A 27803-nucleotide genomic window follows, 5' to 3' on the forward strand; every position below is an offset into this window, starting at 1 on the left:
TTATGGACACAGAGTCTGAGGAGGAGCGGACGTGGGCTCAGGGAGAGGTGTGAGTCTCTGGATCTCATCAATCCAGTAGGTGAAGTAGGTGACATTGGTGAAGATGCTGGGGTACATGGGATGTCGGCAGTCAAAGTCCCAGCTGGCCAGCCCCATCAGAATCCAGGAACTGGCAAAGTCACAGTAGAGGATCTCCACGCAATCACCCTAGGAAAGAGATGGGAGTTCATGAGGGTGACTGAGCCAGCCTCTAAGAAGACCAGGAAGCAAGGTGGGGCTTATGAGTCTGAAATCCAGGCTCACTCAGGTGGACCTCTGTGAAAGTCCCAAAACCAACGTCCCACTGCAGACCAGCCCTATTAAGCCATGCAGGCAGGTACTGGAATCATGCTTTAGGAAGTTCCTGATTGACCCTCAGGACAATCATGGATCTAAACCTATCAACATATGGACCCCTGTGCCCAGCAAGGTGCTGGTGGTCCAGGACAGGGCAATATCCAAGGCCAAGAAGGGACAGCTGCACCATAGGGCCCAAGAGAACTGGTCTGTGAGTAAAGCCTGGCCAGATAAATCTGCTGCAGACCCCAGCTCTTGCAAAACCCTGAACTGCAACAGCACATGCCCACATGGGTCCTCCTCCTTTTTCTTTCATTTAGTTAGGCCTTTAATTTTTCTCTCAACTTCTTAGTTGAGCATCTTCAGAAAATGCCCATACCCAGGCGTGGTGGAGGCAGCCTGTTTTGCTTGGGGAGAAGATGGGTGGTCCCCAGAAAGCTGCTGGAGTCCTGAAATGTTGTCAGGGCAGGACAATCTGGTTGGAAATTCCCTCACTCATCAGCCAAAGTGAAGGTCCCATCCTTGGGGGTGGGGGTGGAGGAGCAGGGGCCATAGTCATGCTTGGTGCTCCTCCACTCACCTGTGCAACATGCACATCAAGCATCCAGGGCAGCCTCCACCTTTGGGCACAGCGGGGAAATGACAAGGCTCTTCTTTTGTGGTGCTTTTGTAAATAAGCCAATTAGCCTGCCACTGTCAGATGTGACCTGTGGAAACAAGTCATGGAAGGGACAGGACAGGAAGGGAAGGGCGCTTCATAGGGTGGAGGCACAAAGCTTTCCTGTGCTGAGATGACAGGCAAGAAACAACATAACTTTCTGATGCAGGAGAAGAGGGAGCAGTAAATGCAGACGAGGAGAAGAGGGTTGAGCCAGGTGCGGGGGAGGAAGAGCAGTGATGTGTGTGGGGCAAGGGGGATAGATGGGACATGGGGTCACAGGGCCTTATGTGGGGGGTTAGAATTGACCCCCATGGAGAACATCTAGGTTATGTCTAACACCTGGATCACTCTGCTGCTGTGTGGAGAATGAACCAGTTGGGAGGTAGCTACAGGAGAGAAGGTGAGAGATTACTGATGGGGAGGGCCAGGACAGTAAGAAACAGTCAGATTTGGGGCAATATGTTGAAGGAGGCAATAGGGGCCGTCAAATCTGAGTGGTTCTCACCCACGAGGGAGGAACTGCAGACGGGAAGCAGCAGGCTGAGCACGGAGCCCTAGGGTCTCCAGCATTTCGAGGTGGGAGGGGAGGGGACCAGGTGCAGAGCAGAGTAGCTGACTAGTCCTGGTGCCCAGGAAATGGGAGTGAGACTTGCTGAAGTGTTGAGTGAGAGGAGGACTCAGGTCCACTGGTGGCTCTGGCAAGACAGGCCCTTGGAGATGTTGACCATGTGGTTCTGGTGGCACATGGGGACACTCCTGGGTGGAGTGGGTCAGATTCAGTGCTGCTATGGGTCTTTTGGAGAAGGAAGGCAGACAAACTGGGCAATAGCAGGAGGGAGATGGCTGTTGCACGTTTACACGGGAGCCAGGAAAGGGGGAGACAGAAGACATAGAGCAAGGGAGCCTCTGAGCACCCAGAGCTCCAGGACAGACTGGCTGGGATGGGCCATGAGGCTCAGGTGAGATGGAAGATACTGGGGTGGGGGAAAGTAGGGCTGGCAAGATGAATGGGCTCTAGTCTGATTGATTGCTTTGGCGTTCTGAGTGAAATGAGAAGATCTCCAGCTGACAGGGGTGGGGTGGGGGAAGTGGCGGCTTGATGGAGAGAGAAGGGTACATGCTGTAGCTGGCCAAAAATAACCCTCAAAGATGCCCATCCTCATCAACGGACCCTTTGGCTATGTTACCTTATGTGGCAAAAGGGACTCTGCAGCAGTGACGGAGTTGAGCATCTTGAAATAGGAAGACTATCCTGGATTATGTGGGTGGACCCAACGTAATCACAAAGGTCCTCATGAGGAAAGAGGGAGGCAGGAGGTCAGAGTCAGAGGAGGAGATGTGATGACAGAAGCAGAGGTAGGAGCGATGTGCTTTGGGGACAGAGGAAGGGGCCATGAGCCAAGGAATGCTGGCAGCCTGGAAAAAGCTAGCAAAAGCAAGAAAACATTCTCCCCTAGAGTCTCCAGAAGGAACCAGCCTGGCCAACACCTTGACATTATACTTTTGACCTCCAGAAATGTAAGAGAATAAAGTTCTGTTGTTTTAGCCACCCACATTGAGATGATTTGTCACCAGAGACCCAAGAAAGTCATACACGGCGTCTTCTTGGAGATTGGGAATGTGCCATCATCACCTCAGCTCTTCCGCTCTGTGCTCCCTAGCTGGGGTGCCTTTGGTCCTCCCCACAGTGTACCCACCCAAAGCTGTTCAAGGCCAGGGGAAGGCCTGATCCATGTCCACGCTGGGCCTCAGGGATACATGCAGATGAGCCATGTGGTTATCTACATTATGATGGATTCTGGGCCAGTCTGCGGAAGATGGGAAGGCAGAGCCCCCGAATCAGTGGCTCCTTTAACCCCATCCTTTCTGAGCGAAGTACAGATGCCCTCAGGCGACGTACATGCAGAGGCGGGGCCAAATCCAAAGCTGAACCCAGGGAGCTGTGCGAAGAAAGAAGAGAAAGGGAAATCTCTCCAAGCAGCCTCAGAAGCAGCAGATTAAAGCTCCACAATCAACTTGATGTACCCTGCAATAGTGGAATATATGAATAGACAAAGAATCATCCCAAATTGAGGAGGTGGACTTTGAGAGCAAGATTTATGATTTTTTCCCCTTTTCCTCTTTTTGTGTGTATGTGTATGCTTCTGTGTGAGATTTTGTCTGTATAGCTTTGCTTTCACAATTTGTCCTAGGGTTCTGTCAGTCTTTTTTTTTAATTTTTAAAATTGTTTTCTTAATAATTATTTTTTATATTAATAAATTTATTTTATCTTGCTTTATTTTATTTTATCCTCTTGCTTTCTTTCATTCGTTGTATTTTTTCTCGTTTGTATTCTGAGCCGTGTGGAGGACAGTCTCCTGGTGCTCCAGCCAGGCATCAGGGCTGTGCCACTGAGGTGGGAGAGCCAACTTCAGGACACTGGTCCACAAGAAACCTCCCAGCTCCATGTAGTATAAAACGAAGAAAATCTCCCAGAGATCTCCATCTCAACACCAACACACAGCTTCACACAAGGACCTGCAAGCTAAAGTGCTGGACACCCTATGCCAAACAACTAGCAAGACAGGAACACAGCCCCATCCATTAACAGAGATGCTGCCTAAAATCATAATAAGGCCTCAGACACCTCAAAATACATGACAAGAAATGGACCTGCCAACCAGAAAGACAAGATGCAGCCTCATCCAGCAGAACACAAGCACTAGTCCCCTCCACCAGGAAGCCTACACAACCCACTGAACCGAACTTAGCCACTGGGGACAGACACCAAAAACAATGGGAACTACGAACCTGCAGCCTGCAAAAAGGAGACCCCAAACACAGTAAGATAAGCAAAATGAGAAAAAAGAAAAACACACAGCAGATGAAGGAGCAAGGTAAAAAACCACCATACCTAACAAATGAAGAGGAAATAGGCAGTCTACCTGAAAAAGAATTCAAAAAAATGATAGTAAAGATGATCCAAAATCTTGGAAATAGAACAGAGAAAATGTAAGAAACATTTACCAAGGACCTAGAAAAACTAAAGAGGAAACAAGCAATGATGAAAAACACAATAAATGAAATGAAAAATACTCTAGAAGGGACCAATAGCAGAGTAACTGAGGCAGAAGAACAGATAAGTGACCTGGAATATGAAATAGTGGAAATAACTACTGCAGAGCAGAATAAAGAAAAAAGAATGAAAAGAACTGAGGACAGTCTCAGAGATCTCTGGGACAACATTAAACGCACCAACATTCAAATTATAAGGGTTCCAGAAGAAGTAGAGAAAAAGAAAGGGACTGAGAAAATATTTGAAGAGATTACAGTTGAAAACTTCCCTAATATGGGAAAGGAAATAGTTAATCAAGTCCAGGAAGCACAGAGAGTCCCATACAGGATAAATCCAAGGAGAAACACGCCAAGACACATATTAATCAAACTATCAAAAATTAAATACAAAGAAAACATATTAAAAGGAGCAAGGGAAAAGCAACAAATAACACACAAGGGAATCCCCATAAGGTTAACACCTGATCGTTCAGCAGAAATTCTGTAAGCCAGAAGGGAGTGGCAGGACATATTTAAGGTGATGAAGGAGAAAAAACTACAACCAAGATTACTCTACCCAGCAAGGATCTGTTTCAGATTAGATGGAGAAATTAAAACCTTTACAGACAAGCAAAAGCTGAGAGAGTTCAGCACCACAAAACCAGCTTTACAACAAATGCTAAAGGAACTTCTCTAGGCTAGAAACACAAGAGAAGGAAAAGACCTATAAATACAAACCCAAAACGATTTAGAAAATGGGAATAGGAACATACATATCGATAATTACCTTAAATGTAAATGGATTAAATGCTCCCACCAAAAGTCACAGACTGGAAGAATGGATACAAAAACAAGACCCATATATATGCTGTCTACAAGAGACCTACTTCAGACCTAGGGACACATACAGGCTGAAAGTGAAGGGATGGAAAAAGATATTCCATGCAAATGGAAATCAGAAAAAAGTTGGAGTAGCAATTCTCATATCAGACAAAATAGACTTTAAAATAAGGACTATTACAGGAGACAAAGGAGGACACTACATAAGGATCAAGGGATTGATCCAAGAAGAAGATATAACAACTGTAAATATTTATGCACCCAACACAGGAGCACCTCAATACATAAGGCAAATACTAACAGCCATAAAAGGAGAAATCAACAGTAACACATTCATAGTAGGGAACTTTAACACCCCACTTTCACGAATGGACAGATCATCCAAAATGAAAATAAGTAAGGAAACTCAAGCTTTTAATGATACATTAAACAAGATGAACTTAATTAATATTTATAGAATATTCTATCCAAAACAACAGAATACACATTTTTCTTATGTGCTCATGGAACATTGTGCAGGATAGATCATATCTTGGGTCACAAATCAAGCCTTGATAAATTTAAGAAAATTGAAATCGTATCAAGTATCTTTTCCGACCACAATGCTATAAGACTAGATATCAATTACAGGAAAAGATCTGTAAAAAATACAAACACATGGAGGCTAAACAATACACTACTTAATAACGAAGTGTTCACTGAAGAAATCGAAGAGCAAATAAAAAAATACCTAAAAATAAATGACAATGGAGACACAACAACCCAAAACCTATGGGATGCAGCAAAAGCAGTTCTAAGAGGGAAGTTTATAGCAATACAATCCTACCTTAAGAAACAGGAAACATCTCGAATAAACAACCTAAACTTGCACCTAAAGCAATTAGAGAAAGAAGAACAAAAAAACCCAAAGTTATCCAAAGGAAAGAAATCATAAAGATCAGATCAGAAATAAAGGAAAAAGAAATGAAGGAAACGATAGCAAAGATCAATAAAACTAAAAGCTGGTTCTTTGAGAAGATAAACAAAATAGATAAACCATTAGCCAATCTCATCAAGAAAAAAAGGGAAAAGACTCAAATCAATAGAATTAGAAATGAAAAAGGAGAAGTAACAACTGACACTGAAGAAATACAAAAGATCATGAGAGATTACTACAAGCAACCGTATGCCAATAAAATGGACAACGTGGAAGAAGTGGACAAATTCTTAGAAATGCACAACCTCCCAAGACTGAATCAGGAAGAAATAGAAAATATGAACAGACCAATCACAAGCACTGAAATTGAAACTGTGATTTAAAATCTTCCAACAAACAAAAGCCCAGGAACAGATGGCTCACAGGCGAATTCTATCAAACATTTAGAGAACAGCTAATACCTATCCTTCACAAACTCTTCCAAAATATAGCAGAGAGAGGAACACTCCCAAATTCATTCTACGAGGCCATCATCACCTTAATAGCAAAACCAGACAAGGATGTCATAAAGAAAGCAAACTACAGACAAATATCACTGATAAACATAGATGCAAAAATCCTCAACAAAATACTAGCCAACAGAATCCAACAGCACTTTAAAAGGATCCTACACAATGATCAAGTGGGGTTTATTCCAGGAATGTAAGGATTCTTCAATATATGCAAATCAATCAATGTGATAAACCATACTAATAAATTGAAGGAGAAAAACCATATGATCATCTCAATAGATGCAGAGAAAGCTTTTGACAAAATTCAACACCCATTTATGATAAAAACCCTGCAGAAAATAGGCATAGAGGGAACTTTCCTCTACATAATAAAGGCCATATATGACAAACCCACAGCCAACATCATCCTCAATGGTGAAAAATTGAAAGCATTTCCACTAAGATCAGGAACAAAACAAGGTTACCCACTCTCACCACTCTTATTCAACATAGTTTTGGAAGTTTTAGCCACAGCAATCAGAGAAGAAAAAGAAATAAAAGGAATCCATATCGGAAAAAAAGTAAAGCTGTCATTGTTTGCAGATGACATGATACTATACATAGAGAATCCTAAAGATGCTACCAGAAAACTACTAGAGCTAATCAATGAATTTGGTAAAGTAGCAGGATACAAAATTAATGCACAGAAATCTCTGGCATTCCTATACACTAATGATGAAAAATCTGAAAGTGAAATCAAGAAAACACTCCCATTTACCATTGCAACAAAAGGAATAAAATATCTAGGAATAAACCTACCTAAGGAGACAAAAGACCTGCATGCAGAAAATTATAAGACACTGATGAAAGAAATTAAAGATGATACAAATAGATGGAGAGATATACCATGTTCTTGTATTGGAAGAATCAACATTGTGAAAATGACTCTACTACCCAAAGCAATCTACAGATTCAAAGCAATCCCTATCAAACTACTACTGGCATTTTTCACAGAACTAGAACAAAAAATTTCACAATTTGTATGGAAACACAAAAGACCCAAATAGCCAAAGCAATCTTGAGAACGAAAAACAGAGCTGGAGAAATAAGGCTCCCTGACTTCAGACTATATTACAAAGCTACAGTAATCAAAACAGTATGGTACTGGCACAAAAACAGAAAGATAGATCAATGGAACAGCATAGAAAGCCCAGAGATAAACCCATGCACATATGGTCACCTTATCTTTGATAAAGGTGGCAGGAATGTACAGTGGAGAAAGGACATCGTCTTCAATAAGTGGTGCTGGGAAAACTGGACAGGTACATGTAAAAGTATGAGATTAGATCACTCCCGAACACCATACACAAAAATAAGCTCAAAATGGATTAAAGACCTAAATGTAAGGCCAGAAACTATCAAACTCTTAGAGGAAAACATAGGCAGAACACTCTATGACACAAATCACAGCAAGATCCTTTTTGACCCACCTGCTAGAGAAATGGAAATAGAAACAAAAATTAACAAATGGGACCTAATGAAACTTCAAATCTTTTGCACAGCAAAGATAACCATAAACAAGAACAAAAAATAACCCTCAGAATCGGAGAAAATATTTGCAAATGAAGCAACTGACAAAGGATTAATCTCCAAAATTTATAAGCAGCTCAATAACATAAAAACAAACAACCTAATCCAAAACTGGGCAGAAGACCTAAATAGACATTTCTCCAAAGAAGATATACAGAACAAACACATGAAGAATGCTCAACATCATTAATCATTAGGGAAATGTAAATCAAAACTACAATGAGATATCATCTCACACCAGTCAGAATGGCCATCATCAAAAAATCTAGAAACAGTAAATGCTGGAGAGAGTGTGGAGAAAAGGGAACACTCTTGCACTGCTGGTGGGAATGGGAATTGGTTCAGCCACTATGGAGAACAGTATGGAGGTTCCTTAAAAAACTACAACTAGAACTACCATATGACCCAACAATCCCACTACTGGGCATATACCCTGAGAAAACCATAATTCAGAAAGAGTCATGTACCAAAATGTTTATTGCAGCTGTATTTACAAGAGCCAGGACATGGAAGCATCCTAAGTGTCCATCATCGGAGGAATGGCTAAAGATGATGTGGCACATATATACAATGGAATATTACTCAGCCATAAAATGAAATGAAATTGAGCTATTTGTAGTGAGTTGGATGGACCTAGAGTCTGTCATACAGAGTGAAGTAAGTCTGAAAGAGAAAAACAAATACTGTATGTGGACACATATATATGGAATCTAAGAGAAAAAAAAAAGATCATGAAGAACCTAGGGGTAAGACGGGAATAAAGACACAGACCTACTAGAGCCTAGACTTGAGCATATGGGAATGGGGAAGGTAAGCTGTGACAAAGTGAGAGAGTGGCATGGACATATATACACTGCCAAACGTAAAATAGATAGCTAGTGAGAATCAGCCACATAGCACAGGGAGATCAGCTCAGTGCTTTTTGACCACCTAGAGGGGTGGGATATGGAGGGTGAGAGGGAGGGAGATGCAAGAGGAAAGAGATATGGGAACATATGTATATGTATAGCTGGTTCACTTTGTTATAAAGCAGAAACTAACACACTATTGTAAAGAAATTATACTCCAATAAAGATATTAACGAAAATCAATTTTTAAAAAGCTGCTCAATGTCACTAATTATTAGAGAAATGCAAATCAAAACTACAGTGAGGTATCACCTCACACCAGTTAGAATGGGCATCATCAGAAAATCTACAAACAACAAGTGCTGGAGAGGGTGTGGAGAAAAGGGGAACCCCTTCCACTGTTGGTGGGAATGTAAATTGATACAGCCACTATGGAGAACAGTATGGAGGTTCCTTAAAAGACTAAAAATAGAATTACCATATGACCCAGAAATCCCACTACTAGGCATATACCCAGAGAAAACCATAATTCAAAAAGACACATGCACCCTAATCTTCATTGCAACACTATTTACAGTAGCCAGGACATGGAAGCAACCTAAATGCCCATCGACAGATGAAATGGATAAAGAAGATGTTGTACATATATACAATGGAATATTACTCAGCCATAAAAAGGAATGAAATTGAGTCATTTGTAGAAATGTGGATAGATCTAGAGACTGCCATACTTAGTGAAGTAAATCAGAAAGAGAAAAACAAATATCGTATATTAGCCCATAGATGTGGAACCTAGAAAAATGGTACAGATGAACCGGTTTGCAGGGCAGAAATTGAGACATAGATGTACAGAACAAACGTATGGACAGCAAGGGGGGAAAGTGGTGGGGAGGTGGTGGTGGTGTGATGATTGGGAGATTGTGATTGACATATATACACTAATATGTTTAAAATGAATAACTACTAAGAACCTGCTGTATAGAAAAATAAGTAAAATAAAATTCAAAAAAATAATCAGAGAAGGCATACTTCTCACACCCATTTCCTCCTCGACACCATCCTATTCCCTGGCAACCACTAATCTTTTCTCAAACTCTACAATTTTGTCATTTTGAGAATATTATATTAATAGAATAAAGTATGTGACCTTTCGAGATTGGCATTTATCACTCAGCATAATGGCCTTGAGTCCCTCCAAAGAGTTGCTGTATCAATAAACTGTTCTTTTTTTATTGCTGTGTAGTGTTCCTGGTATGGGTGTAACACCATTTTAACCATTCACCTATTAGGAGGAATTTTTAGTTGTTTCCAATCTTTGGCTTTTACAAATATAGCTTCTACAGTCAAATCATGTACAGATTTTTGTGTGGACATAAGTCTTCATTCTCCTAGGATAAATAGCCAGGAATGCAATTGCTGGGCCATATGGTATGTATATATTCCATTTTTTAAAGGAATAGCCAAACTATTTTCCAGTGCGGCTGTATCATTTTACAATCCCACTAGCAATACTAAGAGAAATCCTGTTTCTAGCCATCCTCACTGGCAATACAATTAATTTTCATGTTAGCTGTTCTAATCAACATGTGATTATTCTCATTGTGTTCCAAATTTGAATTTCATTAACGGGTAGTAGTTTTGAACTACTTTAATGGCTTACTTGCCAAACATATGTCCTCTTTGGTGAAATGTCTCTTCATATCTTTTCCCCATTTTCTAATTGAATTGTTCCTATTTTTACTGTTGAGTTTTGATATTTCTTTATACACTCCAGATACAAGTCCTTTGTCAGATGTGTGGTTTGCAAATAGTTTCTCCAAACCTGTAGCTTCTTCTCATCCTTAACAGGGTCTTTAATGCAGGAAAACATTTAATTTAGATAAAGTCCAATTTTCTATTCTTTCTTTTCTGAGTAGTGTTTTTGCTCTCATGTGTAAGAACTCTTCACCAAGTCCTAGGACTTAAAGATTTTCTCCTAGTTCTTGTAAAACTTTCAAAGTTTAAAATTTTACATTTAAATCTATGTTCCATTTTCAGTTAATTTTAGTATTTCTTAAAAACACTATCCCTTTTGCATTATATTTCTTTTTAACTTATGTAAAAAAAAAGTTTGTGGTATTGGTATGTGTCTATTTCTGTATTCTCTATCCTATTCATTGAACTATGTATCTATCCTTCCACCAGTACCACACTGTCTTACTTATAGCTTTATGGTAGGTCTTAATATCCTCCAACTATATTCTGCTTTCTCAAAATTGTTTTACTTATTCTGGCTCCTTTGCCTTTACCTTTTGTTCATACATTTTAGAATAAGCTTGTCAATGTTGACAAAAAAATTCTGTTGGAAGTTGACCTTTTATTATGTTGAGTCTTCCAATCCATGAATGTGATATGTCTCTCCATTGATTTAGGTCTTGTTTTGTTGTATTGTACAGATCCTCTATTAAAATATTTATAATCAAATATTTCATGTTTTGGAAGCATTGTGTATGGCATCGTGTTTTTAGTTTTGGTTTCCAGTTGTTCATATTTGGAAATATGATTAATGTTTTTGTGTTGATCTTGTATCCTGAGACTTTGTTAAAGTAATTGCCACTTATTAATTGCTTCTTAGAGATTTCTTGGGATTTTTCTATGCAGACAGTCATGCTATCCATGAGTATGGACAGTATTATTTCTTCTTTTCTAATCTGTGTGTCTTTCTTTCTTTTTCTTGCCATGCTGCACTGGCTAGTACCTACAGTACTAAGTTGAAAAGGAGAGATGAAAGAGGACATTCTGGCCTTCTTTTGAATTTAGGAGGAAAACATTCATTCTCTCACCATTAAGCATGATGTTCACTGTAGGTTTTTTGTAGATATTCTTTATTGGGTTGAAGTAGAGCCCTTCTATTCCTAGTTTTCTGATAGTTTCTAACATGAATGTGTGTTGAAGTTCATAAAATGCTTTTTCTTCATTAATTGATGTGGCCACGTAGATTTTCTTCTTTAATCTATTAATATGGCAAATTACGCTGATGATTTTTGAATAGTAAACCAAGCTTGTGTTCCGAGAATAGACTCCATTTGATCAGAGTGTATTGTTATTTGCTTCCTTCTTCATGTGTTGATATTATTGTGCAATTTTTTTCCCATTTCCATGTGTGAAAGCTTAGATTATTGATCTGAGACCTTTCCTCTTTTCTATTATAAGCATTTAGTGCCATTCACTTCCCTCTTAATAATGTTTTATCTGGATCCTTCCACATTTTATGTGTTGTATTTTCATTTTCACTCAGTTTTATTTATCTTAAAAATTTTCCTTGCAATTCCTCTTTAACCATGGATTATTTAGAAGTGTGCATCTTAATTTCCGAGTGTTTGGAGGCTTTCTACTTCTCACTCTCATTTTTATACAATTTAAAGCTTAGATTTGGACACAGTGGAATAAAATGCAATTATGTTTGTTTAGTTACTTTATAGAGGTTCTTCAAATATCACTGGAGTGAAGTTTTGAAATATTAGTTTTACATCTCAGTCTTTTGCACCTGTAACCATAAGAGAGTTCCCTAAAAATATGTAACCCTGGCTGTTGGAGCCATGTTTATCAGGGGAAGTTCACAGACACAGGAATAGTGGGGAGTTTGTGGGTCCCCACTGCACACTTTTTTCTGGGCCAGAACACAGGGATTCAGTAGGGATCCAGGGTCCAGGAGAGGGACCCAAACTTTGGACTCTGCTGTTTATATTGCATAATCAGAGAAGCCCAGGTCCCGTGTGGGCAGGGAGTAGAACCAGCACTGGGACACACAGGACCCAGGTCCAGTCCCTCTCCATGGAAAGAGCACTCTGGATGAGGGAGGCCCAGCCTCTCTCCTACTGGTCAGGGCTGATCCAAGCTGTGGTTGCAGCTGTACTGCTCAGTAGGCCCATGGCTGTGTCACCAGCTATGACAGCCATAAGCCCTGGCTATGGGTAGTGTCCATGAAGTCTTGAGGAAGGCCGACCTTCGTCCTGCAGAGAGCCAGTCTTGAACAAGTTAGCCCTGCCCTGTCCCTACTTCAACAACCAAAATTTTCATTACTCTTTCTCCCCAACCCCACTCAGATAAAAGCATAGTTTCTCATGGGGTTGCCAACCTTTTATTTTCCAAATATATCAACATCATTTCATAAAAGAAAGGACATTCGAACCCCAATTAACTAAGAAGCACATATTGCAGAATAAGCTCGTTTGCCCTAAAACAAGACCCTTAGCTATTTCCATGGATCATCCTTGATTTCTCCATTATGCGGCTGAGTAGTGCAAAGTTGGTGCTCAAGAACTCCTTGGATGATGGTGTGCTATCAACAGCTGCTGTGAAAGAATGAAGCTGACACCCTCAGTGGCTATATGGGCAGAGGAGTTGAGGAGACAGTAGGTGATGGCTCTGTGCTGTCAGTGAGGGCTGTCCTCTGCCCGCACCCCTTTTAATCCCTTCGTATCCCTACCACCTGAGGAATGAAGGCAGTGATGAATTACTGGCAGAATTGCCCTGTCTGATAAGAGGGTCACCTGCAAGCCAGAGGGCCCAAATCCTCCCTGGAACACATCACTCCCTACCCACCACTTAACAATTCCCTTCAAACAAAGGTACAAATTTATAATAGCTGTACCGTTAAGATACGCAGTCTGTGATTCGTAAAATTGTGACTCCTTTCAATTTTCCTTTTGGATAATTGTGCCCTGTTCTTGGAGAAACATGACATTTTGTAGGGAGAACCCAGGCCAGGTGGCCAAAGTCTCTGTCAAGTCTGTTTCTTCAGCCAGTAGTTTGATTTCAAGTGAGGGTGTTGGAGATGAGTGCACCTTCACCATGATAGCCTTTCCCTGGTATCACTGGCCAAGGTTCCCTTTGGTGAATAAAATGTACAAAAGGTTGCCCAGCACCTGCCTCGCTGCTGCTCCTGGGAGTAGGCACCTCTTTTGCACACCCTGTGGATGGTGGTCCTTTCTCTGATTCTGTGAATATGTCACTTGTTAAACTACTATATCTTGAGGCCTGTAAACTATTATTTCTTGATGTCTGTGCAAGTTTCAATTCTGAAATTTCTATTTCATTCTTCTTACGGATTGAAAAACACTAGTGAAATGCCTCATCTTACAATCTATGCTCCTTAACATTAACCCTAGTCTTCTTAAAGTCCTTGGTCTTCCTCTCTCGGAGGCTTCCTGGGGCTTGATTCCAGTGGGCTGGTGAGGTGGACACCACTGAGCTTGACAACATGCCATATTCCACCCAAGCCTGGAGATCTCCGGTGTCTGGGGGAAAAGGCAGGGGCTGTGAGACAGGAGACAAGAATGGAGGTAAATTCAGGGGTAAAGCCCAGGGAAGAGTCCATATGTCAGTTGCAGGTCAGCTATGTGCCCTCTGTCCGAGAAGACGCCCCTCAGTGTGGGATGACCAGCTGCTCTCAGAGAGAGCGAGGCTCCTGGGCCCGGCTTCTCATGTGATACTGGGCGGATCCTATGCACAGAGGCTGTGACCTGCAGGGGCGTCTATCAGCACCTCTGCAGGGGTGAGGGGCCAAAGGGGGCCATGGGCAACCTCTCCCAGGAGAAGTCACCTGTCCTGGAGCTGGGGCATCAGTCCCTCAGACCCACACCATCTACCTTTCTACCCGGGTTCCAAGCCCAGCAAGGCACCATCCTGACTTCCCCAGTGTAGGATTTCCCCAGTGTGTGACAAGCCAGGCTGTGGCCACCTACCCTGAGGGCATAGGTCAGCAGAGCAAAGCCCGTCACTGCCCCCTGGTGAGGCAACTACAACAGAAAGGTGAGCTTTTGAGAGCAAGGGTCAGGTGTCAGGGAGGAGAGGCAGAAACCCAAGAAGGGACCCATCGCCTGAGGCCACATCCTTGTCCACCTCTGTGGGGTCAGTCAGCCTCCAGTGTCTGCTCTGAGGCCACAAGACCCCACAGTACTGGCCATCACAACCACCTGCCTCAGAAGAAAACAAGAGGACACGAGAGCAGGAGGCCCATATGAAAAGTGTGGTCCGATGAGGAGGTGCTCCCTGGACCAAGTGAGAAGACATGGCTTCTCAGGGCACAGCTGCCCCGAGACTCAGCATAAATGTCTGGGCTGTGAGCCCATTGATTCTGGGAAGGGGACCAGTACAAGGTGAACAGATGCTCCATACTTTGAGTCAGGCAAGCCAGGAGCCAAGCACTGACAATCAGCCTGCGTTACACCCTCATGTTTCACAGGGCAGGAGCCTCGGGGGGGGATGGGGCCTGCCCTGAGGTCACAGCAGAGAAGGTTTGCTGCTGGAGGGCCATACACAGGACAGCTGTATAGAATGTGATCAAAGGCTCTCTGGTGCTTCATGCCATTCAACACCAGGGGCTCTTAAGCAGCCCGAGGGTAAGATACCGCCAAATCCTTGCTACAATTTCTGAGCCCATCCTCAGATCCCAAATTTTGCACAGATTGCCAAAAGTTTCATGGGCTTCTGGTCAAGGACCCAATTCATCTGGACTGCTCAGTGCACAGCAAGATTGCCAGGACAGGGCCTAGGGATCTTGCCCACACAACCGTCCCTGACATTTGCTCCTGGAGAACCACCTGCCCAGCTACCGACATCTCCTCCTTCCCGCTAATCAGGCTAAGTGCAACTGGGAGAAAGGCAACACAAAAGGAGGCAAATGTGGAAAAATAAACCCGACAGTGCTGTCTCCCCCAGCCAAGACTAAGAGTCCATGAGTCTACCCACTGCACTCACCTGAAAGCCCCCACACATCACAAGGAGCACAGAGAGCACACAGGCCGTCAGATACACCTGACCTCAATTTCTCCTGAGAGAGCACTCAGGGGCCTCCCTGGGATTTGGAGGTGTCAACAATTCACTGCATTGTGGCTTATGCCACAGAGCAATTTTGAACAAAGATTATTGTACCAGTAAACATTAAGCACTGCTTTAAGGCCAATCACTTTACGTTAAAAGAGAAAGGAATTGGGACTTCCGTGGTGGTGCAGTGGTTGGGAATCCGCCTGCCAATGCAGGGGACATGGGTTTGATCCCTGGTCTGGGAAGATCCCACATGCCGCCGAGCAACTAAGCCTGTGCTCCACAATTACTGAGTCTGCGCTCTAGAGCCCACGAACTATGTCTACTGAGCCCGTGTGCCATGACTATTGATGCCTGCACGCCTAGAGCCCGTGCTCCGCAACAAAAGAAGCCACTGCAATGAGAAGCCTGCTCACCACAGCTAGAGAAATCCTGCGCACAGCAACGAAGACCCAATGCAGCTAAAAACAAATAAATAAATTAATGAATTTTTAAAAAGAGAGAGAAGAATGGAATATTTTAAACAGAGACATATGAGCCCTTTAAAGGGCAAAAAAATGTTGCTTGCAGCTTTTCAAATGGGAAAGGAAACAAAAAAATGACTGGGTTTGCTGTTTTCCTTGAATTTGTCTAGTACTAGCACTAGATAATATTGATGATCTTCATGCTTGATCACAAACAACATGTTGCTGTAATATTCAAACTGTTCGTGAAACTTTTTTAGTCTCATGATTTACTCTGGAACAATTGTGTTGACATAGGTACTGATGGTGCAAAAGCAAAGGTGGCAGAAGTGCTGGCACCTTAACCCAAATCAAGGAGTGGCACCAAACTGTACTAGTTGGGCTTGTATTCACTATCATACACTTGTATTACCAGTGCCAGTTCCAGTTAAGAATGTTCTGTCTTCAACAGTAAAAATGATTTATGTTAGTAAATCTTGACCATTGAAATTGAATATTTTATAGTATATGATGAAATTCAACATACAAACATCACACATCTGTATATCAAAGTGAATGGGAAAAAGATCAGATATTGACAAAGAGGAAGTGGATGACATGGATGATAGATGTGAAAAATGAACTAAAATGTAGCACAGAAAAGAAATGGTCTGAAATTATGAATGAGAAATTTATGGACCTAGAGTCTGCTGGTGGCTTGATTTTGGACTTTGCAGCCTCCAGAAGTGTGAGAAATAAACGTCTGTTGTTTAAGCCACCCAGTCTGTGGTAGTTTGTTATAGTCCCTTGAGCTAAGACATATTTTGGTACCAAGAAGTAGCAAATACCTAAATATGTGGAAGTGGCCTTGGAATTGGATAGTAGGTAAAGGCTGAAAGAGATTTGAAGTGCATGCGAAAAAAAAGCTGAGATCACCATAAATGCCTTTCAGCCCTTACCTATTAAAAGTGATTCTGGCGGTGGCTCAGAAAGAAAAGAGGCACACTGGAGAGGAAATCTCCATCTTTGTAGAGAATACAGAAATAATCATGAACAGATAGAAATATGGACGTTAAAGGCTATTCTGGTGAGGTCTCAAACAGAAATGAGGAACACGTTATTAGAAATTGGAGGAGAGGCAAGTCTTATTATAAAGTGGCAAAGAACTCGACTGAACTGTGTTCTAGTGTTTTTTGGAAGGTAGACATTGTGAGTGATGAAAGTGAATATTCATCTGAGGAGATCTCTGAACAAAGTTTGGAAGAAGTAGCTTGGTTCCTCATCACCGCTCAGAGTAAAACTCATCAGGAGAGAGAGAAATTGAAGACCAAATTGTTAAGCAAAAAGAAATCAGAATGTAGAGATTTGGAAACTTCTCAGCCTATCCATATTTGAAAGTGAGAAAGCCTGTTCTGAGGAAAACTCGAAGGGTGTAGCAGGTGTGCTATTAATTTAATTTGTCCTCTCAGCAGAGGCCAGGAATAGAGAAGGATTAAACCAGCAGAGACACTGCCAGTTTGAACTACAGGGGACAGAGAAAGCCGGGCAGAATGAGGGAAGGCTGTCAGAATTCTTGTATTCTACAGAATGGAAGACTAGAGCAATTTGGCTGTGAATATGTACTCCTCTTGAAGAAAAGGGGAGCAAGTCCCCAAAGGTGATTCCGAGGTCATAGGGTCTGTCAATCCCACCACAGGCCCAGGGGACCTCTGTTTCAAAGTGTGAGATAGTCGCCCTCACAGAGAGTCATGGTGTAGGTGGAGGCCCTACAGAGAGCTGCAGTGTGGGTGGCACCCCACCAAGCTGAAGGAGTGAGGCTGCCCCACCGAGCTGTGGGGATGATGTTGCCACCCCAGTGGGCCTGGAGGGCAAAGCCTCAAACCAAAGAGGATTATTCTCCTACCTTAAGATCTAATGGGATTGGCCTTGCTAGGCTTTGGACTTGCTTGGAAACTGTCATCACTTCCCTCTTTCCTATTTCTTCCTTTCAGAGTAGGGATGTCTATTATATGCCAGTCCCATCGTATTTGGAAACACTTAACTTGTTTGGGTCACAGATTTACAACTACAGAGAAATTTTGCCTCAGGATGAATAGAACCTCCAGTCTCACCCATATATGATCTTGATGGTGTTTAGCTCAGACTCTGGACTTTAAATTTTACAGTTGATGTTGGAATGACTTAAGGTTTTTGAGGCTGTTTGGATAGAATGAATGTATTTTGCATACAATAAGGAAAGGAATTTTGGGTACCAGGGGCAGAATGCTATGGACGTATATCCCCCCCACCAATTCTTATGTTGAAGGCCTAATCTTCAATGTATTTGGGGATAGGGCCTTTGGGAGGTAATTAGGTCATGGGAATGGAGCTTTCATAATGGGTTTAGTGCCCTTAGAAGAAAAGACACAAGAGAGATCCGTCTTTCTCTCTGCCACGTGAGGACACAGTAAGACAACCATCTGAAAAGTAGGAAGAGAACTCTCACCAGGAGCTGAATATGGCACCTTGATCTTGGCCTTTCAACCTTCAGAACTCTTAAGAAATTACCGTCTGTTTTTCAAGCCACCAGGTCTATGGCATTTTGTTACAGCCGTCCAAGCTGATGAAGACATAGAGAATATATAAGATGGTCTAATATACATATATCCAGGGTTCTAGAAGTAGAGGCAGGAGAGAATGAGTAGAAGTAACATTTGAAAAAGATAATATTATGTTCTAGATGAGATGAAGAATGTGGTATCACTTAAAGAAGCAAAATAGATCACATGGAGGATAAATTTTTTTAACCTGAAACTAATCACACGTCAAGAAACTGGAGAACACAAAAGACAATCTTAAAGAAAAACAATTAGCAAGGAAACTGATCACCCACCATGAAAGGGTGTACTGATGGCATAATTTGAAAAAACAGTAACAAAAGCCATATTCGATGGAATAAATATTCAAAGTTCTGAAAGGAAAAACTTTTCCTCTGGAACTGATTACCCTGTCACATTATAATTTATAAAAGTTCACCAACAAGGGAACTGATAAATTATTATTAATGTATGCATACAATGCAAAATTATAAATAATTAAAAAATTAAAGAACATCTAATATATCCATTTTTCTTAAAGTAAGAATGTTGAAAGAAGAAGCCAAAGGCAATATGATTTACATGACACCATATATAACCCAAAATATAATTATTATATATAATTGTGATTATCTACAGCTGTGCTAAAAGCATAAACAGTTTTATAAGATGGATATTTACCAAGTTCTTGATGGTGGCTATCTTTCTCATTGTTGGTGATTGTGTAAAATGGGACAACCCTTGTGGAAAACAATATGATGTTTCCTCAAAAAATTAAAAATATAACCACCATGTGATCCAGCAGTCCCACTTCTGGGTTTGTATCCAAAAGAATTCAAAGCAGGATCTCAAACAGATATTTGCACACCCACATTCATCGTAACATTATCCAAAATACCCAAGATGTAAAGAAACCCAAATGTCCATCAACACATGAATGGATAACGGGGTCTATAAATACAATGAAATATGTCCTTCTTTGAAATAAAAGGAAACCATGTCTCATGCTACAACATGGATAAACCTCTAAGACATTATGCTAAGTGAAATAAGCCACTCATAAAAGGACATATCATAGCCACTCACATGAAGTATCTACAGTAGTTAAAATCATAGAAACATACAAAGGTGATTGTCAAGATCTCAGGGAGGAGGAGGGCGAATTAGGGAGTCTCTGCTGTCCCAACCCCCGCCTGGGTCCTGAGGAAGGAAAAAGAACTCAGAAGCAGGAGAAGAGGCTTTGGCCAGCAGGGAAGGGGGGATGAGGCCCAGGGCGGGTTCACAAAGGATCAGAGCATCTGAGTGCGTTAGGAGGAAGGGGCTTCAGAGGTGGGCCAGCACAGGCCATGACGGGGGCTAAGCAGGCTGCAAGGGGGGGCAGTTCGGGGAGACAGCAGGGGTCTGCTCCCTGCCCCTCATTGTTTGCTCGTCTCACCCTTATGAGCGGGTCATTTCCCCTGCTCTGATGATTCGAAGTCTCTGCCAGCACCCACAGGACGGTGACTGAGGCCTCCACACTCCTCTGCACGGATCCCAGCTCCCACCCAGATCTGGGGCCACAGACACCTCTCCCCCAACCCTGTCTGCCCCTGTGAGCAAGCTGTTCTTGTGAAATGCGGTCATAGTTTGTTAGGAGGAACCGTTTTATATGGGAATACAAATCAGTGTTGATGCCAATACACACACATGTCCAGCCATGGGTGGAAAGGGAAGGGACAGTAGTTCTGGGGTGTCTTTGCACACCCATAGGCCCCTGAGACCAGTCCCCACAGCCACAGCCAGGTGGGTCCTCCTCCCTCAGTTGAACAAGATGCTGCTGCACAGAAATCCCACAAGTTCCACAAAGGGGCCCAACTGTCATTACCCTTATACACACCTGTCACAGGTGCCCCATGAATTTCCCCGCACCCATTCCCCTTGTTGCATCCTCATTGGGATTAAGAGGTAGCTGCCTCCACCACTCTGCACATTGCAATAATCCCAGTGGGACTAGAGGATGCTCCCGCTACAACGAGGCAGACAGTCCTGTCCCCATGGCCAAGACTTTTCCTCTCTGGTCAGGCCACCCACACAGAAGACCCTGGATGAGCGGGGGGTCATCCCAGCGCCATCGCCTGGCCACTTCACGGAAGCAGAGAGAAGCTCCATAATGACAAGGGCTGTCTCCAGGCTCCATCCTAGAAACTGGTGAGTGTCCAGAGGGCTGAAAGGCACAAAAGCAGCTCTGCTTCCCCAGAAGGTTCAGGGATGCAGAAGATGGTACAGAGGCCCCAGAAGGCCCCTAGCCAAGCAGGCTTTAGAGAAGGGGATGATGAGGGGGTCCCTGGGGAAAGTGAGAGCTGTACGTTCCCAGGGGCAGCCTGAGGAGTCCTTGTCTATGTGGAGGAAAGGTTTGGCCACCTGTAGATCCAGAGCTCCTGTGACCTCCCTCATCTTTCCTTCCTCTCTGGATCGCTCTCTGTGGAGCAGCGCAACACGAACAAGATGACAGTGGCCTGAGAGCATTTCCCACCAAGACGATCTTTATTCATAATTGATATACGTCACTCCAAAGGTCCTGCTCCCACCCACACCTGGCCACACCCACCTCCCCCACCTCCCTCACCCCCCAAAATCCAGCACCCCCTCCCCACTCTGGTGGTCCTGCCCTCCCTTCCTTCCCCCCACATCATCCAGGGTCAGCACTGGGATGACAAGGAGGCCCTAGGCTCCCCTGGGGGCCACCCTGGAGGTCCGGCCCAGCTGTTCCCTACTGCCTGCAGTGCTTCTTCTTCTTCTTCCTTCTCCTCTCTGTGACAAACGGGTCACGATTTCTCTTTCTCGGCCGTGAGGGGCGATCCGGCCCCAGAGCCAAGGCTGGCCTCCCAGACACCCCGAAGGCAGCCAAGGGGATGGGCAGCTTCTCAGCACTGGCTGGGCGTCCACACAGAGCCCGCTTCCTCGACTTGAGAGCGGCTGGTGGAGCTGGGCTGAGACCTCTTCTCTGAGGGGAGGGGGCGTGGGGAGCACTCTGGACCCCCCAACCTCCAGGGGAGGCCAGGCCTGAGGCATGGGCAGGACTCTGGGAGAGACTGAAAGGCCGCATTCTGTGCTGAGTGCCCACGACGAAGATCATCCCAGGGAGCTTCACCTTGTCCTCACCGGACCCGTCCCTGGGCCCTCGGGCCTCCCGAACAGGAGAGGCCTCTCTGAGAACAGACGCGTCCCTGGGTCCCCGTAGAGGGGCAGTGCTCCTTTGACCCTGGGGAGGGGAGGGCGGTCCGGCCCGGAATGGAGAGACCTCCTGACGTCCTCGAGAGGGAACAAAGGCTTTGGGCCTGCACAGGCCAGTGTCTGTTTGGATGAGCCTATGAGGAGCCTCAGAATCGATCTCTGGTGGGCAGGCTTCATCACTGACCCCTGGATGGGGGTCTTGGTCGTGCCTCTGGGCACCTTGGCCGGCGTCGGGCTCAGAAGGACTTGAGCGCATTCCGGGTGCACCGTGACTCGGGGCTGCCCCCACACCCTCGTCCTCTTTCAAGGCCAGGAGTCGTTTCTGCACCAGCTGGTAGGAGGGAGGAGGACAGTGTTGGCTCCACACACACGTGTGAGAGGAGGAGCCCTGGGCAGTGGGATAATGGCCCTTGGGGGAAGGAGGGGACGGGGGACCCCAGGACTCGAATCCAAATACAGACACTGTGGCATTCCTGCCATCCTCCTGCACCTTATTCCCAGCTTTGTGCCCTTCCCTCCCCTCCCGGCTCCCCATCCTCTCCTTCCTTTCACCCTGCACTGCACCCACCCAAGAACGGTCCCTTCCCCATGCCAAGCTTCCCAGGCAGGGGAGGGATGGACAGCGCCAGGTGGCCCTCCAGTTCTGGGGCCCTACCTCTCCCCTGTTCACTGGGGTCCCTCAATGCCCTGGTCTTCCTGGGTGTCCCTTGTCTCCCCTGTTCTACCGGGGATCCCTCCCTCCTCTGGCTCCCCTGGGTCATCTGGGTTCCCCTGTCCCCTGGATCACCTGGAGTCTCCCTCCCGTGGGGTCCCCTGGCTCCCTGAGTGTCCCTCTCCCTCCCCTGGCTCACTTCTTCCGGCGTGAGCCCTTCCTCCTGCTCCAGCTCCTCCGCTAGGGACAAGAGATCCAGCTGTGGGTCTGGGGAAAGCAATTCTGCCAGGAATCGAGGGTGAATGACTGCCTCCACCTCAGACAGAAAGAAGAGGCTGTGAGCATCCTTGGCCAGGAGTGGCCTGTGAGACAAGAAGACCCGAAGGGAAAGTGAAAAGCAGAGACCCACCCCACTGCCCTCCACAAGGCGGGGATGCTCAACACACACACACACACACGTGCGCACACACACACATGCACATACACAGTCACACACAAAAGAGCACATATACAGAGGCACATACACAGACACACAAAGGCATACACACTGACAGACACAAACACGTACACACATACATCTGCGTAAACCTCCCCTAATACCAGGCTCAGGAACAAGGAGCTGAGCTTAAGTCCCAACGGCCTGAGCAGAACCCAGATCTTGGGTGCTGAGTGTTCCATGCCCTGGCATCTTGTAGACCCCAGGCTCCAGGCCTAGCCTACCTTGGTGACAAAGTCCTCCTGGGAACACAGCTTGTCAATGTAGCTCAAGAGGCCCGGGTCCGAGTAGATGCCGTCCTCTTCCTGCTTCAGCTCATTTCCATCCTCTCCACCTTCCGCATCTGACTCGCCTGTGGCTGAGTGGACGGGCCCCACCAGCGCATCCATGATGTCCATATACTCCCTCACAGCCTCGGGGGGAATCTCCTTGGGTGCCTTGGGCTCCGGGGGCTGCTGGGACTTTGGGCGGGAGGGCTGGGCCCTGGGCCCGGACATCCTGGGAGCACAGGCTGAGGCAGAGCGGGAGGAAGGGAAGGAAGGTGAGGAACTCCCGGTCCACCTCCTGACCACCGAGCGCACATTGGGGTGAGGGCATTGTCTGGGGGACATTGATGTGGGTGTAGGGGGGTCAGGACCACCTGAAGCCTCATGCACTGTTGGAGAGGGGAGGTAAGGGGGGCATCTAAGAGAGTCACAAGTAAGGAAGTGGGGAACCTCCAATTTTCTAGGGGTCTCGCCATCAAGCCCACTTCCTAGGCAGACCTTGTGTGGGGTCCTTTGACAGGCAGGTGTGAGAGGAGTTACAAAACTGACCAAGTCAATACCCAGCAGTGACAGAGGGCAGCTGAGACCCCACGCCCCCAACCCCCCGTCTCGGTGTCTGTTTTGGTTGAAAGACCAATGCCCCTGTCTTGAAGGAAAAGGATCCACATGGGGACAGTGGCCAACCCTAGGTCCCTGTTACCTGTGCCTTCAACTCCAGTGGGAACCTGGGTGCCTGGCTGAAGGCCCACTTTCGGGGCTGGGGGCCCCCGAGGATCCAGCTTCGGTGGGGCTGGAGGAGGCAGGTCCTGCGCACACTGCATCCACTGCCACTTCTGAATCTGCATCTCATCCTCGGCCTCAAATTCCATGAACCTGGGGGGTGACGGAGGCACAGGCCACCCTGAGAAAAAGGCCTGGGTTCTGGAGCCCAACAAAGGCAGCCAAGAATGAGGGATTGGGAGAGGATGTGCCTTGGGGCTGTCAAGGCCCTGTGAGGTGCTGTGCACAGCAGAGAGCTGCTCCTGGAACTGAGACAAGATCTGGGACCCTTCCTGCCTCACCAGCACTGGAGGACATTCAACAGCCTAGACCCAGGTCGCTGAATTGAACCAGGTCAACGGGACACGTGGCTGACCCAGGGGGCACCCTCCTCATGCCCCCCGTCCCCATCCAGAACCACATGAAGGGCTGACAGCCAGAGGCTGGAACAGGCATGTGTTCCCCACAGAGGTCCTTGCCCGAATCCAGGACCCTGGGCTGGGACTGAGAGTCCTGGAACATAGACCTGGAGACAGGGCCCAGGAGAGGCTGGATGATGTGGGTGCTGAGCTCAGAGGAGAGGCCTTCCTTTCCTCTGAGAGGCGCTCGTTGGTTTGCTTTTCTTTCTTAAACCAAGGGGATTACCATGGAGCAAACAACGGAAGGGCCAGATACCCTTGGGATGACGACAGGTGGCTTCCCAGGCCTCTTCAGGGATGCCAGTGTACCCACTCAGGCCACTTTTCATGAGGAGAGGGGGTCCCAAATCTATGTCAGTGGCCGCCAGCCACCCACCACTAAGGAAGCAGCAGGCTGGCGGGTGGAGCTCTTTCCCCGGCTCAGCCCACATGGCCGGAGTTGGACCCCAACTGGACTCACAGCGTCACCCTGCCCCATCCTGAGACCTTCATGTCAAGGCAAGGGTAGGTCAAAATCAGGGGAGGGCAGAGCTCCTGGTGGAGGAAGGACAGAAGACCGAAGCTCTGAAGGTGAGAAAGGGGTTTCTGGAGGACAGTAGGTCTTCTGGGCTGTGGGGTCCCTGTTCTGGGAGACAGCCCTTCTTTGTCCTCTCTGATGAGCATCCCCATGGCCAGACACTGCCCTCACCCACTCGCCTCACCCTCCATGCAGCCCCTGGGCCCAGGACGCTGACTCACTTTTCTGCTATCTCATAGTAGATCATTCGATCAAAGTTGCTAACGCGCTGCCATTCCTGCACGGCCCTGCACAGTCCCCACTCCAGCGTCATGGTGGGCTTCAGGCGGGCCAGGGATCGAAGCACTGGGCTGTAAGACCTTGGCGTCAGTCTCCGTGCCCAGCCCAGCCCCCACCTGCCTGACCCCACCCGCCAATGTGGACCACACATCACTCAACGTAGCATGACTGAGCAACTGGAGGGTGAGAGGCAGGTGTCTGGGAGGGCAAAGACAAGCCTTCCCGGCTACTGCTGTCACCGCCTCACACTCACTCGAGATGACCATCCACTCCCAGGCTACAGCTGGGACACTGTGCCTTGGGGAGCTCTTTTCCTCTTCAAGGCTGCCTTTTCATAAGGAAAATCACTATCATCAATGAGACGTGGCATGCGCCAGGCCATCTGCTAACACTCCATAGATTAGCCCAAGGAGTCTTCTGCCCGGTCCTCAGAGTGAAGTGTGACTGTCCCCTTTTTACGAGGGACCGGAGGTTTAGGATGGAAATGCCTGCCAGGCTCACAGCTCTGGTGGGAGAGAGCCCACGCCCTTAGGAGAGCTCTACCATCACCCTGTTCCTAGTGGAATTCTCCACAACAACCAAGTCGAGGCGTGCATTAAGCGCTCGCCTGGGCCCTGCACTCCTCCCCCTCCTCCGAAGTGACCTCCCCCGGCCATGTACACTCAAGTCCTGTATGAAAGGAGACGGCACCACAGGAGAGTGCGGCATCCACTCCTTGGCTCCTCACCTTACAGCACGAGCCTCTCTGACTGCAAGTCTGCAGTCCATATTACCATGAGACTCATGGAAGAGCAAGTTGGCTAGACTCTCAGGGTGGTGGGGTCAGTTGAGATGAGGCACATTTCAGTCATGATGTGATGGCCTGGCAGGCTCACCCATATGACCGACAATGTGCCTTCTCATAGCATGGACATCGCCCTCAGACCTTGCTTCCAGTATCCCTAGAAACCTAACCTGCGAGTCCATCCCCAGGTCCTCTTTATCTAAAAGCTCCGATAAGCTCACGACCCCCTGAGCGTTCACTCACATGAGAAAGCAGGACAGAGCTTCTGCATCAGGACTCTGGGGAAGGTGTCTCCGCGCCAGTGGCTTGAGGCGCTGCCAACGTCGGAAGTTACTGTACACGCTCTGGGGGTTAGAGCAGTCACCCTGCGAGGCGTAGGGCTGGTTGGTGGCCAGGCTGCCCTCCCTGGAAGTGCCATGTGGCCAAGGCCCAGAGTTCACTGGGCGAATGATGGGGACCAGCTGGGCAGCTGGTGGTGGAGCTTGAGGAGGAAAGCCTGGGGTCCAGCCTCCCTTGCCAGCCTGAGTAACTCCAACAGCTGGAGCAGTCACAATGGTCTCCATCGCAGGATTTGTTACGAATACGGGTGCAGGACATGCAGCACTCCTGCTGAGGGCCCCTGGAGCGCTCCAGGTGAGGGGGCCCTGAGTTATGATAAAGGTCTGAATCTGGGGGGCCTCCACTGGCCTCCCTTGTGACCTGACTTGGATAGTGAGGTTGCAGGCCCCAGGGGCACTAGGTCCACAGCCACCATTAGCCACCAAAGGCATCGTGGGGAAAGCTGGCAGCAGCTGGCTGCTGCCAGGAGGGAATGCTGGGGTGATGGGAGGTGGCAGGTGCTGCCCCCAGGGTGGCCACTGCTGGGGGCCAGGAATGGGTGGAGGAAAGGGCACTGCCGTGAAAGTAGGCAAGGAGTCACCGGGGTTCATGGTGAACATCTGTTCCCAACACTGGAGCTGCTGTTGAGGCAAAGGAAAGGAGTGAATGGAGGAGGAGAATGGGCAAGTGGGACAGAGGCTCTCTGCGGCATCAGAGTGTAAATCTCCACAGGTGAGAGACACTTGGACAAGGGAAACTGCAGCGTGCAAATGTCTTCAAGTGCTTTTCATGCCCTGACCTCCAGTTGAGAATTATTCCACCGGTGACCCCGCGCCCATCCACCAAGGCCCCTGACCCCTGCCTGCCGAGAAGAAATTGCCTCAGCAAGCACTCACTTGGAGAGCCTCCCTAAGGCGCCCCTGGCAGCTAAGCCTCACAGGCTGTCTCCCAAGACCTGGAACTGTGTGGACATCCGCTCTGTGGGAAATGCCCCTCAGCTGGTGTACTAGCAGGTAGGGACCTTCTGCAAGGTAAGTTCTAGGCACCCAAAGGCACTGTGTAAAATATTAGGGCCCCACCTCCTACTCAGTCCTCCTTTTCCTCACGCTCAGTATAAATCCCCTCTTTCTTTCCCAGCCTCGCAAAACAAGACAAAATGCTGGAAAATATCCCTCTAATGGAATCCTGATACAAACTCATAACACTGGCCCAGAATGCACCTGCATCTCAGAACAACCCACAGCAGGTACGTAACTTGGGCCAGGTCCTGCCACCCCCTTCCCAGTGCCCAGAGTCACTGTCATCACTCAGGAGTTCTGTTCCTAGGAGGTGGGGGGGGGGGTCTGAGAAGTAGGCACGTGTCCCTTACATTCTGTCATTTCATAGCCAGTGATGGCTGCAGAGCATTAAACAAGGGCCAAGGAATTGCCATGTTACATTGGTCATGAGAGTACAGACTGCCTGTGGTCCTTCCCCTTCCAATTCCCAATAATGGAAAGACAGTCTGAGAAGCAGGCATAAGCCAGTTGCCATGGCGATCAAGTTCTCTGGAAAGCAT

General features: G+C 46.5%; 1 protein-coding gene across 1 annotated transcript; it reads right to left on the minus strand.

Annotated features, from left to right (window-relative positions):
* Positions 1–27803, minus strand: LOC132597532 (NUT family member 2G-like). The gene is made up of 9 exons (XM_060301407.1): positions 27722–27803; positions 26171–26861; positions 25086–25214; positions 23903–24042; positions 23128–23414; positions 22607–22723; positions 21296–22086; positions 19978–20092; positions 1–207 (listed from the first exon to the last, which is right to left on the minus strand). The coding sequence occupies exons 1-9, from the start codon at positions 27801–27803 to the stop codon at positions 1–3; spliced, it is 2559 nt and encodes an 852-aa protein (XP_060157390.1).

Source organism: Globicephala melas, chromosome 6 (assembly GCF_963455315.2).
Source record: "Globicephala melas chromosome 6, mGloMel1.2, whole genome shotgun sequence".
Classification (NCBI taxonomy): Eukaryota; Metazoa; Chordata; class Mammalia; order Artiodactyla; family Delphinidae; genus Globicephala; species Globicephala melas.